The 17,357-nt window shown below is 35.8% G+C and overlaps 2 protein-coding genes across 2 annotated transcripts in view; one reads left to right on the forward strand and one right to left on the reverse strand.

Moving 5' to 3' along the window:
* LOC107599485 (ATP-dependent RNA helicase DDX19A-like) overlaps positions 1 to 1,447 on the reverse strand; it is an 8,498-nt gene extending 7,051 nt beyond the window's left edge. The window contains exons 1-2 of the mRNA XM_016291087.1: positions 1,267 to 1,447; positions 824 to 878 (exon numbers count right to left, since the gene is read on the reverse strand). Of these exons, the coding sequence (XP_016146573.1) occupies positions 824 to 878; positions 1,267 to 1,323 (112 nt within the window). The 5' untranslated portion in view covers positions 1,324 to 1,447. The remainder of the gene's footprint in view (positions 1 to 823; positions 879 to 1,266) is intronic.
* Positions 1,448 to 7,634: 6,187 nt separating this feature from the next.
* Positions 7,635 to 17,357, forward strand: part of vwa5b1 (von Willebrand factor A domain containing 5B1) — a 30,696-nt gene continuing 20,973 nt past the window's right edge. The window contains exons 1-6 of the mRNA XM_016291100.1: positions 7,635 to 7,841; positions 8,895 to 9,053; positions 9,986 to 10,205; positions 10,902 to 11,050; positions 11,567 to 11,698; positions 14,561 to 14,685. Of these exons, the coding sequence (XP_016146586.1) occupies positions 7,703 to 7,841; positions 8,895 to 9,053; positions 9,986 to 10,205; positions 10,902 to 11,050; positions 11,567 to 11,698; positions 14,561 to 14,685 (924 nt within the window). The 5' untranslated portion in view covers positions 7,635 to 7,702. The remainder of the gene's footprint in view (positions 7,842 to 8,894; positions 9,054 to 9,985; positions 10,206 to 10,901; positions 11,051 to 11,566; positions 11,699 to 14,560; positions 14,686 to 17,357) is intronic.

Genomic DNA, 17,357 nt, shown 5'->3' on the forward strand with positions numbered 1-17,357 from the left:
TATTATCATCCCTGTTTTGATTTCAGCGAATCAGTTCGAGCAAACGCACATAACCTGATTAATATTCATGAATCCAGCAGCTCATTAATCCTTAGTGCGTTTTTATATTGTTCTTATTAGTAGAATTCGTATAATAATTTAAAAAAAAGTTATTGTTCGTTTTTTTTTACAGGAACACTGAATGACCAAAAAAAGCACCAGCACCAGTCCTAAGTTCATGGCTACCAAGTTTTAATTCTAATTACTAAACTTCTATTATTAAAATATTACTTGATTATCAAAGTATAATGCTTGACTGACTGATATTAAGAGTGTACTTTAAGATATTTAAAAAGCTGTACCATTTTACAAACATTATATATGTTTGTAAAATGGCATAACTTTTATATATATATATATATATATTGTATAGTATTTCAGTCTGGCGAGTAAACAAAACAAAAAAAAATACACTAGCCAATGGCGATTCAATTGTTAAGAGTGTACTTTCAGATATTTAAAAAGCTGTACCATTTTACAAACATTATATATGTTTGTAAAATGGCATAACTTTTATATATATATATATTGTATAGTATTTCAGTCTGGCGAGTAAACAAAAAAAAAAAAAATACACTAGCCAATGGCGATTCAATTGCCAAGGTGTCCATTGAGGGTTGCTTATAATGACACTTTATAGTACTTTTGCATCATTTTTGATGTAAAATCAATCAAGTTTCTCCTTTTGTGTTCCACACAAGTCACACAGGTTTGGAACCACATAACATTAAATTATGGGTGAGCTACTGCTTTAATGCAATATAATAATGTAAAACATGAGTACCATCAGGCTGGCGTATATTTGCATCTCCCGCTTCCTTAATCCGCAATTTCCCAATCTGTTTTCAAACAACAGAATTTACAGTTTTAATCCATTTAAATGCACTGCATAGAGTCAATACCCAATAATGAACATTCACAAATGAAGAGTGTCAACAGTAACGTCTTAAGCGGATTAAACAAAAGTCAATGATTTAAATGAAGCAGATATGTTTGCTAAAACTGATCTTAAAATAAAACCTCATACAGGCCGTGTCTTAAAACTAAGTTAAAACGCATTTTGATGGCCAAAACCTTGTTTGGACGTTTCAAACACTCCTTTGACATCCAGAAATGCTGTCTAGGTAGGCAGCTCACTAGGGTTGGTTTGAGACGCAGCCAGCGCCTGACTCAACGCAACTAGTGCGCTAATCCGTTACAACACAATTAAACCACATTTTCACTCACAGACTTGGCTGTAGACTCTTGATCGTCCACAGATAGAGCCCACGAGTCGGTTGACATGGCTTCAGTCGCAGATATGTGAACTATTAAGCGGCCTTGATAAGTCTTCAGATGGGCTGGCCACTTCACTCGACTTAGCTTCGCGAGAATGCGCACACAACGCTGTCCGGCCGGAAGTTAGCACAGGACACTCAGTTCCAGTTTTCAATTTCATGTGTAAGTATATGGGTTTTAGTTTAAACCAATTAAATGCTACAGTAAGTTAGTATATTTTTATAATAAGCCATTAGTGCAGACAAATATTGCCATTTGTCTCATTTTCTGTAAGTGTGACAACATGCTTCGTTTGTGTAAACAATATCTTTTTCCAGTGCAATAAGGGAAAATTGTTGAAAATTTGATTTTTTTAAATACACCTGAGAAATGTTCATTGTAGTAAAAAAAAAGTGTTACAACTTGCCCAATCTCCCCTGAATATGATCACTTTTTACTTGAAAAATGTATTTATATGAAAAAAGTATTTAAGGATCCTAAATAAAAACAAAATAAAAATAATATAAAATCCCAACTTTAACACCGTGTAACACATAGAAGTAATATGGTATTTTGGAAGAGGTAGTACTTGCATACTAAACAGGAGAGGGAATGCATAAACATAATGACACAATGTGTTATGGCCACACATTTCTTGAGTCCTTCATACTTGAGTAGCATCATATAGGAAACCATAGTTGATGTAATCTTGGTAATAAAGAGCCATGCTTGTTTTTGTCTTTGGTTACTATGCTCTTACTAGAAATACCAAAGTTAAATTATGGTTACTGTGTAAGAATAATGATAACAACATTTTCCAATAAAATATTTAAAATCTTCTTCTGACCTAATTAAAACCCAGTTTACAGATCGTAATGACGCTTTAACCCTATGTTACACTATTAAGGTGCCATGTGCTTTTGGTACATTTATTAATTTAAAAGATGCTTTTAGAGATTGATTAATACAACAAAGAGATGTATCCTGTTTGGACCATGTTTGTTCTCATAAACCTAAGAAAGTCATAATGCTTCAACCTGCCACCTGGGTTAAGAGTGATAGAATAAAAGGTGCTTGGGGTCATTTTTCTATCATATGCAATCTTGCATTTGTCTCAAAAGTCCATTTTGCATTACAGGCTATATGGTTTTATTTGTTTTTGCCTGCTTTCTCATACAGAAAATTCAGAATTTCATCATAATTGTGAATTGAATGTGTATATTCAAAGAATCTTTATTTAAAAAGATTGTGTAGCTGATATTTATGACTTCCATTCATAGCTTTTGGAAGTTAAATTTGATATATTTTCTTCTTTATTGCAGATGAAATAATCAGCAACTGCTGCAGCCCTCAGTAAATCCCAGCAGATGAGATAAGAGACATTCACCGAGAGCGAGCGAGCAAGAGGGAAAGAGAGACAGTAAATAGCACATGTTAATTTAATTGAAAAACAGAAGCTGAGGTTTTAGCCAAGGCAGCACATCACTAAACACACACACACACACACACACACACTTTCTCCAACCAACCTGTTGTCTTTTAAAAAGCCCTGGAGGCTCCATATTGATTGTCATGGTTACGTCCTCTGCAAAACCAGATCAATCACACACGCCACGGCCACAAAATGCATTCAGAAAAAAAAACCATTCCTGTCCTATTGAAATCAAGATAGTGAGCTTAGCAGTCACTGGAGGGAAAAACGTGAATGATGGGAAGACAAAAGTGGCGGATAACGGGACAGAAAAGGACGTGAGACCAAAATTCTCAATCTGAATCCTTTGCATGATCTATGATCTCTCACCGTCCCCTCGTTCCCCCCGTGCTTGGTGTTGCATTTCAGCCAGTGGCACCCCTGGCTGTCAAATAGGATACATGAATGGGCTCTCGTCACTGATTACGGAGAGACAGAGAGGTGGAGGAGCGGGTAGGTGGGTGGTACAGATGCAGAGGGGAGAACTGAGCATTGGCAGGGGGCTGGTGGGGTTCGTGTTCATCTGTTGCACAGGACAAGCTCTCGTTTCCAGCTCTGAGCTTCATAACCACATGTTGCTGCGCTGATTGACTGCATTAATGTTCCTCCAGCTGCTTCTATATCTGTCGTTCTCTCTCTCACTCTGTTCCTCCCTCCCGTTCTTCGTTCTGCTCAGTTGTTGTGTCCATCTCCAAGAGGCAGAGAGCTTTTCAGAGTTGCAGCCTGGTGATATTTTGGACCTCACTAATTCAGACGTCGAGAGAGAATTGCAAGCGCTGCAGATGTGAGGTAAGAGTTCTGCTTTGAGAAAAGTGCACAAGGAACTAAAGTCAAAGGATTGAGAGGAAATATTTCGTTTTAGATTCAAGGTGAATTTGGGAAGTGTTTCCAAAGCACCAAAGAGGGATTTCCGCAAGTGATGCATCTGTAGTCAGTTTGGTGGAGATGCGGGATCAACAGGTGGTTGTTTCTGTGCAGTGTCTCCCACAGTGTGTGTGGTGGCAGCCGTGGAGTGTGTTGTGTGGGTGATTTGTCTGTTTCTTTGGGAGTGATTCACACTCCGCTGCTCCGGGAGGATGGGAGGCTGGGGTTGATTATTGTCTGTCACTTTGGGTTCATCTCAACTGGGGTCCCCTAGGATAGAATATGAAAGAAGACCATAATTACATTTTTATTCCTTGCTGAGGACAAACAAAATCATATTGTTGTTAAGAATGAAATTGATTTTGACCTTAACTTGCCCTTTCAGCTCTACCAGTGTCATTTAAAATATTAAAATGATTATTTGTGTGGTTTTAACATCATTGTTTACCTGCATGACTTCATTATCTGTACTAAATGTTTCTTCAGCAGCAAACTGGCATATTAGAATGATTTCTGAAGGATACACAAGACTGGAGTAATGACTGTTGAAAATTCAGCTTTGCATCACGGGAATAAATTACATTTTAAATGATATTCTTATAGAGAACACTTCTTTTAAATTAAAATAGCATTTCACAATTTTGATCAAATAAATGCAGCCTTGGTGAGCATAAGAATGATTATTTTTTAGGTTTTTTGTCATTGGTTGCCTGCATGACTTCAGTATCTGTTATAAATGTTTCTTTAGCGGCAAATCAGCATACTAGAATGATTTCTGAAGGATCATGTGACTCTGAAGACTGGAGTAATGATGCTGAAAATTCAGCTTTGCATCACAGGAATAAATTGCATTTTTTTAAAAAAAACAGTTATTGTTAATTATAATGATATGTCACATTTTTGATCAAATACATGCAGCCTAGATGAGCATAAGAGACTTTTAATAAGGTTTTAATATCATTGGTTAACTGCATGTCTTCAGCATTTGTTATATCATGTTTAAAGATGATACTGACCCCTTTGCTTTGTGCTGAAATGTCCGCTCCTCTCAGGACACATGATGGCAGTGTTTGAATGGTTTGCCGTGTGTGATGAGGGGGAAATCTATTGCACTCATCTGTCCAGTCTCATCCCGTCACGCGGCACCGTGCCAAACCATAATCTATTAGAGAGGGGGTGGTGTTCCTCTGTGTCTGAGAGAGTTAAATGGCCATGTGGACACCTTGATGAAAGCATCTGTTTGATCTGTTTAATCTCAAACATATATGTCCTCTGAGAATAGTTACTCATAAATCTTGGCCGAATTGGCTGAGAATCAAGTCAGATTTCCAAAACACTGTCCCACTGTGGAAGTTCAACAAGTCAGATGAAAATCAGAGGATTGATATCTGTCTTGAGCTACATGAAAATGCAGTTTGCATTTTCTCTTCTTTTGTTTTTGCTCAGAGACTTAATGGAGTTCTCAGTTGTGTTTGTCGGAGTAATAGCAAATAGGTGGGAAACATATCACAGGTGTTTCTCCTATAATTCATTAGACAAAATAAACAGTGACATATGAATAGCATTAACAGTCAACTGATATGGGCTTTTCAATGCCTGATGCCATTTTTAAAGTGGATGACAGCTGATAGAATGTTGTTACATTATAATTAATTCAAATGAGATGGCAAAATAATATAAAGTATATTAATGTTAAACAAAGCTTATAAGAACACAACTTGTTTCTTGAGCATCAAATCAGCATATTAATGATTTTTGAAGGATCATGTGACTCTGAAGACCGGCAGCTTTGCATCACAGGAATACATTTTTTATTAAATCAGTGCAGCCTTATATAAGAAACTAATTTCAAAGCCATAAATCTTACGACCCCACACTTTTGTTGATAGAGTATAATATATTATTATATCTCAAGCTAATATTTTATATTACTCTACAGTATAACTAACGGTTGTGGAAAGATTTTAGTAAATGTTTGAGCTCATATTCAAATCTCTGGTTTTTGTAAACTTATAAGCAGCGTGAGGCATTTTTGAGATCTTTTCCAAAACTCTTTTGTGGTTTTCAGACAAAACCGAGACGCAGGTTCAACAAAAGTCTTTCATTGTCACTGCTGTTTAGGAGAAACGATGGCAATATTTTATATATGTCATAAAATCAAATTCTTTCTCAATTTTCATTGTTCGGAGGCTGCTTGTTCAAACCTCAGGAAACTTAATGGAGTTTTCAGTTATGATTTATTTGTCAACATCTCAGATATGTCTTCTTATGTCTTAGTAGAAATAAAAAGATACAAACAAGGCAACTGTTAACATATGAGTACAGAGTTATGAAACAAATGTGGATAAAAACCTCATATTGAGCTCATTTGGTGACTTTGCATTTTGGCAAATCTGAGCAGAGTTTGAGATATTATTCAGAGAGATCTCTTCTGAAATGCTAGACTGAGAGCACTGGTGTCTTTTTCTAAGGAGAGAAATCTGTGACGCATTAGATTTCCATTTCAATTCCATTACTGTCCAAGAGAATCAATTGAAAAGCTAAAGCAATCTCATTTGTGCTCTGAAAACCAGTTAATTTGAGTATTACATCATGATAATCGCTTTTTCTGGAACAACCATTAATGGAACTGAGAGACACAGATGCTGATGTGTATCATATAAATGTTCTGGTTTTGTATTCCTGTAGTCTGAAGTTCTGTGCGCTGAGCTCAGGTAAAAACTGACTCGTCGTGACATCAGCACTGCATCTGTTACATGTGTTTGATATGCCAGAGGTTTCTGTTCCCTTTGATGATGCTGTAGCAGACCTGGGGAGGGGGGTTGGACCAGTCAGAGGTCTTCATTCGGACACCATAGTGACATCCGGGTAATGCTGTTGTCTTCTCCTCTTCATTAATACGACAGGCATAAGGGCAGTGATGAGTTATGATGTGTGACGTCTGTGAATATGAATGACTTGTTTTTATGTGAGTGCAGCTACATTGGGCACAGAAATACTGGACACTTGAGCCATACTTCAAATTTGTGAATGTCACTGCATTAGATATGAAATATTGAACCTGGTGGCATTTATTTGAAGGACAGATTTGCACACTTCTTGTGCACAAACACACTCAGTTTGTATGGTTGTCATTGGTCAAACCTTAGCTGAACATGTCCAAAGTTAATGTGATAAAATACATTTGTGGTTATGTCTGTCTTAATCTGAATTTTTTTATAAACATCCTTAAAATAAGATAAATTTAACTTGAGAAACAAAATATCATAAAATACTGCATGTGACTTGTTTTCAGAGAATATATTTTGAAAGTTTATTTTTAAACTAACACCACAAAATTATGTTAGATTCATGCTTAAACAAGAAAAGCAATATAAAATAATAATAATAATAATAATAATAATAGGTATTTTTAAAAAGTAAATGTATCTCGTTATAAGGATGTTAATTTAATTTTATGGACAATCTGGACATTGTTCACAATGTAAATGAATGTCAATAAATAAATAAATAAATAAACAAACATGGTTAATAAATATACTGTATGAGTTTATTATGTTAATTTTTTTATTTGTTTACATTCTGCAAGATATGTCTTGTTTTATTGCTTAAAGTGTTCATATGATGCTATTTTAAAGATCATTATTTTGTGTATTTGGTGTAACAGAATATGTTGACATGCTTTAATGTTAAAAAAACTTATTAAAAACTTATAAAAAAACTTATCTTCTTTATGCACCAAGAGCTTGTAACACTCCAAAGAGAAAGGAAAACTTGAAATCGCATCATATGACCCCTTTAAAACAAGAAAACACAATGAATAATAATAATCATTACTTTAGATATTTTATCTGGACATTTATACACTGTTCACAAAAATAAATGTATGTCCAAAACTATAAATAAATATAGACTGGCCCCTAAGAGGTAGGTATTTATTTATTTATTTATTGGCATTCTGCGAGATATATTGTAAAACACGGTATCAATGTTATCTAGGGTTTTTAGGGAAACATCCCATCTCACTCCCTTCTCTGCTTGTGAGAAGCTGTACTGGACAGAACCACCATCATGCTGGGCCTGATCAACAAGAGCAAATGGAGTGCTCTGCCTCTCAGCATCTCAGACATCAGTTCCTGTGTCAGGGGTTACACCCTGGCAATGACAGCCTCCTTGACCTATGAAAACATCGAAGATCACCCTATTGAGGGTGAGTATGCTGTCTAATAGGCGCATTACTTCTGATAGTTCTGAAATGATATCAATCGTTAATGGCTCTTCCTAAGTCATCACTATTATACATAATAATAAAAAAATGATTTAGGCCTAAAATTAAGATTTATGTAATTTCCATCCATTTGGGTTACACAGTTTTCCAAATAAACTAACTGTTAAACATTATGTGATGCACATTTGTCAGTGATACACAATAACCAGATTTATACTGTATATTTAGCATTATTAAATACAATTTGTTTCAGTCTTATACATTTGAACTAATTGGATATGGCTGGTTCTACAGCTAGCCATACAGTATTTTAACTAACTGTATGTTCATACCTTTAAACTGAATAATTAGTTTTCACAATGAACAGATTAATAGATGCAAATAGTTAATAAACTATGCCACGACAGTCAAATATGCATTAAATGAAGTTTATGAGTTTATGTTAAAACTGTAATCCAAGTGGATGGACATTTTGCAGTTCAAATACATAAATCTTAAATTTAGATCAAAATAATTTTTGGGGTGTAGTATTGATTGAATCTAAACTTCAGCATTAACCCTTGCCACTGTGTCATTGAATCCACCAATTAAAATTATTCTTAAAAGATGCTATACATCATCAGGCCCAGTACATATTTTTTTGCAGATTTGTCATAAAATATTGATTTAGTCCAAAAGCACTTATCCTCTTCAACTTTTGACAAAAACCACAATTGTGGTTCTTATCCTCAAAAGCAATTTGGGATGAAATGCATCAAACTCTTTATAATCACAATAATACTTCAAAATGCCATGAAGGAAAGAGAAACACTTTCCTTTGCCAAACTCAACTATTTGTGTGAAGTCTAAATGTCACTGGCAGATTGCTGCTCTGCGGTCTCCAGTGTCGTATTGACTCCAACAGATTGGATTTTGCATTGGTCAATGCTGAAAGCACTAAAACGAAGGATTTAATTTCTGTCAAGTGCAAAATTAGCTTTGTGGAAAGATCGCCTATCGCTATTGTGCTTGCCTGTAATCCTGTGATTCATGCAGGAATCTTTATATACCCTCTGGATGAGGGCAGCGTGGTTGCTGGGTTCGAAGCGATGATTGGCAGTCAGATAATAACCGTGCAGGTCAAAGATAAAACGAAAATCGAAGACTGTTTCTTTGATTGCTGCAATGCCAATGGAACCCCGCAGAACGGAGGTGGTAAGATTTTATGCTCATTTATAACGCTCATCAAAGATCTTACGTAACTAATCCCTGATTCAGAGTTTAAACGTAAGGCCTGTCATGGTGTCTGTTGAATCCAGTTAAAAAATTAGTTCACCCAAAAATTTGCTGAAAATTTACTCACCCTCAGGCCATCCAAGAGTTTGTTTCTTCATCAGAACAGATTTGGAGAAACGTAGCATTACATCGTTTGCTCACCTATGGATGCTCTGCAGTGAATGGGTGCCGTCAGAATTAGAGTCTAAACAGCTGATAAATACATCACAATAATCCACACCACTCCAGTCCATCAGTTAACATCTTGTGAAGTGAAAAGCTGCATGTTTGTAAGAAACAAATCCACAATTAAGTCGATAATTCTTAATTGCGCTTCTTCCAGCGGAAAAAGTCCATCCCCTGTTTTCCTCTCACATCAAAATCTACTGACATATTTGTTTAGAACTGTTTTGGACTGTTTTCATTTGTAAAGGTTGCTTGATTTATATTTATGCATATTTCTGTTCTGATTCAGACAGGTAGAGGACTCGAATTTTAGCAGAAGCAATGATTTTAAATTGTCTTAACGATATCACATATGACATATTTCTTCTTCACAAGATGTTAACTGATGGACTGGACATGTGTGGATTACTTGTGGATTATTGTGATGTTTTCATCAGCTGTTTGGACTCTCATTCTGATAGCACCCATTCACTGCATTGGTGAGCAAGTGATGTAATGCTAAATTTCTCCAAATCTGTTCAGATGAAGAAACAAACTCATCTACATCTTGGATGGCCTGAGGGTGAGTAAATGTTACACAAATTCAAAATTTTGGGGTGAACTATTCCTTTAACACATCTTATTAAGTTTTTTTTTTTGTTGAAGTTGACTTTCAGAGGCTTTACTGATGAATTCTCTTGCTGCAGGACATATCGTTTTGGATGAGGATCAGGAGAGGACAGTGCTGGTGGTCAGTCTGGGGGTCATTCCCCCTCTGGAGACCATTAATATACTGGTCAGCACCTCCTCTGAGCTCCGCACACTCCCTAAAGGGGGAATTCGGGTGACCTCACCACCCGTCTGCTCTCCGAGAGTCCAGCGTTCTGTCAAAGAGGAGCAGGCATTTTCGCCAAGCACTGCTAGGAGGTGTGTGATTCATTAGTGTTATTATAGTATTTACACGGAAACACTGTATTTATAATCCTCTAATATTCAGTCTGAACTTTTTAACATACAATCTCCAATTTAAAAGTCTATATTGTGTTTTGTAGATCATTTCAGCTTTATCTGCTCTGCCTATTTCATGTTTTGTAAATATTATACTTTTTAGGAAATTTAAGATTAAAGTTTGAAACGCTCCCATTTACCTATAATGACATGTTTGATAGTGTAATATTTGCATACTTAATTGCATTTCCCGAACGAAGGACTCTTATAAACGAGTTATTTTTAGTGAATCAAAAAATGACAGGACAACCAGTGTGGTCCAATTCCTGAATAAATGACTCTTATGAGTCAGTTTTTTTTAGTGGGTCAAAAAATACAGGACAACCAGTGTAGTCTGATTTCCAAATGAATGGCTCTTATGAGCCGGCTCCTTTCGTGAATCAAAAACATATTGGTTGTTCATATAACAAATCTCTGACATCGTTCTGATATTTGCATACTGAATTGCGACTGGTCTTCCTTCTTGCATTTATTTGCATGCAGAATTTTTAATAAACTAAATTTACTAAATTTTTTAAACATGGAAATTGGAAATTAAACAACATCAGACCCCACTGACTTCATATCATACTGGTAAAAATGAAGTTTGACTCTCTACCTGCTGATTTGTCTCAGGAGGGATCAGCATCATTGTTCAGTGGGAGCCCATGAGCAGATGGCCTCAGGTGTGTGTTTGGCTGCTATGTTGGAGGAAGAGACCATCAACTCCATTGACTATGAGTTTAATTTCCATCTTGAGATCAGAGGACCGTATTTACTGGCAGGTCAGTTCCCCCATCTTCTTGCATGAGAACTTAGTATTTTAGAATTTAATATTATAACCCTGATCATGGGATTTATGATTTATTTACACACAAATAAATATAAATGCATGGAAAATGTAATGATTTATTTGGATTAAAATGTCTAGCAAATGCATAAATGTCAAATATATTCAGATAACCTTCTATAGCTTACATGATGTTTGATATGTTAATAGTTTGAGGTGCTGACTTTTCATATCTGATAACATGTATATCTTAAATACACTGCAGATTGCGTTGGATAAAAGTGCCTGCCAAATGCAAAAATTGTAAAATGCAGCATATGCTTGTTATTTCAGTTGGGACGCGTACCCAAATGATGTTTGATGCGTTGATAGCTTAGTTGTATTATTGGACACTAGTTGTTTTGCAGTGTTCATATTCCTGCTGGAGTTGCAGAAGGTTTTAGTCCTCAAATGTGGTCTAATGTCTGTTGCTCCTGCTTATTTTAGATGCTTTAGAAGTTTCTTTGTGCAGGTGTGGAAAGCCCCTCACATGCCATCCGTGCAGACGCTGACCCCTCAGCTCGCTCTGCCACCAGCATTGTGGTCACTCTGGCAGACAAGTACACCTACGACTGCCCTGTGGAGATACTGATCTACCCTAGTGGTGTGTAGCACACATAATTACAATAATTATATTGTTTATTATGATCTGAAAATGCAGCACGAAACAATGACAAGCCGGTTCCTTTTAGTGAATCAAAAACATACAGCGTAAACAGTGTAGTCTGATTCTTGAAGAATTGGCTCTGAATTGGTTCTTTTTTAGTGAATCAAAAACATACAGCGTGACCCGTGTAGTCCGACTCCTCAACGAATGATTCTTATAAACTGGTTCTTTTTAGTCAATCAAAAATGTACAGCACAACCAATGAGGTCCGACTTCCGAATGAATGACTCTTATAAAATGGTTTAGTGAATCAAATATTTTCAGCGCAGACTGTGTAGTCAGATTCCTGAAGGAATGACTCTTATAAACCTTTTTAAGTGAATCACAAACATACATCCTAACTACACTCTTAAAAATAAAGGTGCTTCATTTTTGGTTCCACAAAGAACCATTCAGTCAAAGGTTTTTTAAAGAACCATCTCTTTCTTACCTTTTTATAATCTGAAGAATCTTTTTTCGCCACAAAGGACCTTTTGTGAAACAGAAAGGTTCTTCAGATGTTAAAGGTTCTTTATGGAACCATTTAGACAAAAAGGTTCTTCTATCGCATCGTGAAGCACCTTTATTTTTAAGAGTGTAGTGTAGTCCATTTCCTGATCAAATGACTCTTATGACCCCGTTCTTTTTCAGTGAATCAATAACATAAAGCACAACCAGTGTAGTCCGACTCCTAAAAGAATGATTCTTGTGAGCTGGTTCTTTTAGTGAATCAGAAACATACAGCATAACCAGCGTAGTCCAATTCCTGAACAAATGATTGATTCTTTGTATTGAATCCCAAAAATTTCAGAGCAACCAGTGTGATCCGACTCACAAATGAGTGACTCTTGTAAGGTATTTTTTTAGTGAATCAAAAACACGCAGCATAACCAGTGTAGTCTGGTTCCCGAACAAATGACTCTTATGATCCAGTTCTTTTAGGGAATCATAGTGAAGACAGTACAGTGCAACTACAGTAGTCTCATTCATAAACAATAGAATCTGAGTTGGTTGTTTTTAGTGAATCAGAAACAGACAGCGCAACCAGTGTAGTGTGGTTCCTGAATGAATGACTCTTATGAGCTGGTTCTTTTAGTGAATCAAAAGTGTAAGTAAAACAAAAAGTTTACAGCTAACTTTGAGAATTAAATCAGAGTAGTTACTGACTGCCCTTACCAAAAAGTAGTATACTTCAAGTTTATTTTATTAAGTATACTTAAGTAAAGTTCAAGTATATTTTTAAGTATACTTTATGTAGCAAGTATACAAATATCAGTGTACTAGTAGTATACTTGTAAGTGTACTATTTCAATACTTCTTGGGACTAAATTGGCCCACTTTCTAGTATATAAAAGATTAATTTGTATATATTTTGTTATATAAATATCTGATCTTACAAAACACCAAAAGAAAGAACAGGGTATCTGCTTGTTAACAAAAACATTTTATTCTAGCTTCATGCATTCTTTTTTTAAACACTTGAATGTGGGTAAGTTTCATAAACAATAATAAAAAAAGAATTTTTATTTTGAACAAAAAGCTGAAAAAAAGACTATGAATTGGATTCAGAACGATAATCAAAACGTAGATAGAGTCGATCAACATCCCAAAGCTTGACAGTCATTATTACCTCTTCATGGGTCGATATTACATCAACTTTACACAGTTTTGATGCTGTTTTATGTCTGATGATCGTGTTAGATTACATGTGGAAGCATCTGTTGTTTCGGTTTCTTCTTTACTTGTGTTTTCGGAAATTCTGTACAGAAGATGTGCGCGCCCTACAGTATAACAATGAAAACACGGATTCTAGGAACACAAGTATAGCTCAAATATATTTAGACTTTTTCTAAGTAGGCTATAAGTCAAGTATACTTAAATGTCATTTTAAGTATATTTCTGAGAAGTACATAAAGCCCATTTCTGAGAAGTACATAAAAAGTAGACTAAAAGTATACTTTCCTATTTTTTTGTTTAAAAGAAGTATACTAATAGCACACTTGAATAAACTTCTTTTTCGTAAGGGTGGTTGTTCATATGACATGCAGTAAATATGCAAAAATAAATAAATACAATTAAATATGTATGTTTAATTTGTTTAGGATAATGTTGTTGAAAATATAGTGAACACCAGTTATTGGCTTGCATTTATGCTGCCTCGAAAAAGATTGTGAAACGTCGTTTTCTTTGTGGATCTTCCCAACAATGCTGTTTTTTTTGTCAGGCCATTTGGTCCCCACATGGACAGACAAACAAGATCACAGCCAATCTGACCTGTGCTAACTGGACAATAGAGTCGGCCTTTCAGAACAAGTCAGTGCTAATCTCTCCATGTGCCTGAAAGCTTGTCCAAACAAAGGCGCTTTATTAAATCATAGGCTATTAAAACATCATTCCCAGGTCCAAAGCCATATAACATAATTTCTCGCTCTATAAGCACTGTTTAGTTGAGCTCTATATTTCTTCAGCCACCCCATCATGCACCTCGACCTCCACCGGCGTCTGAGAGGCATAAATGAATCCCTCGATGCCTCATAAGCTGCCGCATAAGATTGCCTCACTCTGCAGGTGACCCGAGGCCAGTATTGTGCAATTGAATTGATAAGGGAGCCGAGTCAAAGGGGAAAACGTTCAGCCATATTGATGGTGCCAACTGTGTCTAATACAGCTGCTGTTTTTAAGAAATACCGCCACCGTAGGAGTCCTTCATGTCTGGCAGTAATGCATCTCATTGTCTGCTGTCATAATTCACTGTTGTGCCTCCACACGGAGAGGTTTTAATGCTGTACAGAGATAGTAATTCTTCTTTTCTTTGTGTAGAGCCCCATCTGCCACACGTTCTCATCGAAGATGGAGACATGACGCCGGAGGAATACGATGAGCATCTGAAAGGACGGAGCGACTATATAAAGGCCACGAAGAAGGACATCACTAATGAAAAGACAGTGAGTGAGGGTGAATGAGGGAATACAGAAACCAGACATAATAAATACAGGTGGAGTAGGCCTTACAAGGACAAAAAAGATCAAAACAAGTAGTACAACACTATGACGCTTTTGTGCTACTTTTTCAAACTACACATAATTGGTAAAGTCTAGCAAAAATTATTATTTTGCAGCCAGGATCATAAACTGCACAGGAAGTGGTGATTGTTTGAAATAATGTTCTCAAGATGTGTTTTTGTGACTGAGAAGTTCATAAGTAAACCAGCATGTAATATAACAGATTAAGATTTTTTCATGGAAAGATTTTGTTCACTGACAAGAAGTACTAAAAAGTGTTATGAACAAGGAAACGTCTAGGTTACTTGTGTAACCCTCGTTCCCTGAAGCGCCCAGGGGAGGTCGCGGCAAGACCACAGAATGAGAGCTGCACCACGCCGAGATTTCAGCAGCCTGAATGGCAACCCCTGCTGATACGCCGTCACACCAACGCCAGCTGTTTCTCTCGAACACTCGCGGAGATTCGTCCTGAAGAAGGCTCGGCTCCGAAGCGAAAAGCTGATGTGCGTTTGCACGCGCTCTCCTTTTATACCTGCGCTGCGGGGCGGGGTGCGCGTGGCGAAACACGCACGCCAACTGTCATTGGCTTGTTTAGTTAACACTCGAAGGTGATTGGGCTCTCGGGCGAGATCCCAATTCGTCAGTCACTGACGTAACGTAGAACGTGACTGACTGAATGGGAACCACAGTTCTTTTAGATGTATAAACCTAGAAAAAAAGAGATAAAACTGTGATTTAATTATTTCCATCCAGTCAAATTCAGTAAATTGTGACTTATTTGAACAACATTAATATTGATAAATGTAATTATTAATAACATATTGTTTATATATTTATTTAGTGAATATACTGTATATATTCAGTAACTTTTAATTTATTTAATTTTTTTAGTATATATATTTGCACCATTCAAAAGTTTGGGGTTGGTAAGAAGTCTTTCTCTTGCTCATTTGTTTGATCATAAATACAGTAAAAAAACAGTAATATTGTGAATATTATTACAATTTAATCAATTCCTGTGATGCAAAGCTGAATTTTCAGTAGTCATTTAATTTTTTTTATAGAAAGTTCAAAAGAACAGCATTTACTTAAAATAAAAATCTATTGTAATATTATGAATGTCTTTACGGTCAGTATTGATAACTTTAATGCATTCTTGCTAAACAAAAGTAAAAAAAAAATTAAAAAAATTTACTGACCGCAAAGTTTTAAATGGTAGTTTATGTATTTTTTCCATGCACCCCTTTGTCTGAGACTCCAGTCACTCTCTAAAATATTCAGGGTTTTTAACACCAAGCTGTTAGATCAAGCCTAATGACACTCATACTGAAAATCAAGTGTGAAATCAAATTTAGTTAGGTTACCTATTTAATGCAAAATCTCTTGACAGTTCTTGCTAATTGTCGCTTCAGGAGGTAGTTACATTAAGTGGGAATGTCAGCACAGATCCATGTTTCTTAGCAGCGCAAAGCTTCAATTGCATCCTTAAGTGAGTGCTTTTTTGCTCAACAGGAGGGAGAGAACATTCAGCCCTAATATCATCTGCAGTGAATAGACGTTTCTATGGAAACCGTCAAAGGTCTTCGACTGAGTCCATAGTGTTTCTACCTACCGTGCAGCGAAATAAGAGTTAACTTCACCTCCTTTGGGATGTGTGCTCCTTTAATTAAATCTTTAGAGCACGAGAGGGGAATCCGTGAACCGTAAAAGATTTTCAAAATTATGATCTTGGCTCATAGTTTCACATGCTTATGAATATTTAGCTCTATCAATCATTTGCTGACTTAAGCAGAATGATACTGAATAACAGAAATTAAAATGATCATTTATTCACCCACATGTTATTCCCATGTGACTTACTTAATTTTGATGAATGTTCTGGTTAATTTTTTTCCCCATACAATAATCAGGTAGCTGACAGTAATGCTATCTGAATCTGAATTTGGAAAATAGAATAGAAGACAATATTTGTGCTCAGTTTTATACAAGACATTTTATAGAAGACATGTGTGTATGTAGAAGAAAGCTATTTCCAGCAAAGCGAGCCAGGGAAACAGCAGATTTCTGAGAAGTAATTGAATGTACAATGAACTAACTAATTGAACCGTGATGTAAAGTGGTTGAAATACATCACTAATTTAAGATTCTTTCTTCAGAGCAGTTCACAGTAGGCTAATTGGCATCCCTCAGATGAGCTTGAACTCTATCAAGTGCACAGGATTCGAAACATTTCACACACACTTCCAACCTTACGATGAACTCTTAACCTTTCATTGAACAATTTGCATCCACAACCTCCAGGTTATTATCACCCACATTCTTTGTAAAGGTTTTTTTTCTTCTTCCTTTTATTTTCCTTTTCTTTCTTTTTTCTTTCCTGGGTCATTTAAAAAAAAATCTAAATTATAATTTTTGTACATATAATTTATGTCATTTATATGTACAATATTAATATTTTGTGTGCATTTTTGCACAAATGTATATGTATAAATACATACAAATATACAAATATATATATAATTTGTATGTAAATGTATAATATATTTATAATTTATGAATATATATATATATATATATATATATATATATACACACACACACACACAGTAATTTTT

This window comes from Sinocyclocheilus grahami, unplaced genomic scaffold (assembly GCF_001515645.1).
Source record: "Sinocyclocheilus grahami isolate Dianchi unplaced genomic scaffold, SAMN03320097.WGS_v1.1 scaffold13.1, whole genome shotgun sequence".
NCBI lineage: Eukaryota > Metazoa > Chordata > Actinopteri > Cypriniformes > Cyprinidae > Sinocyclocheilus > Sinocyclocheilus grahami.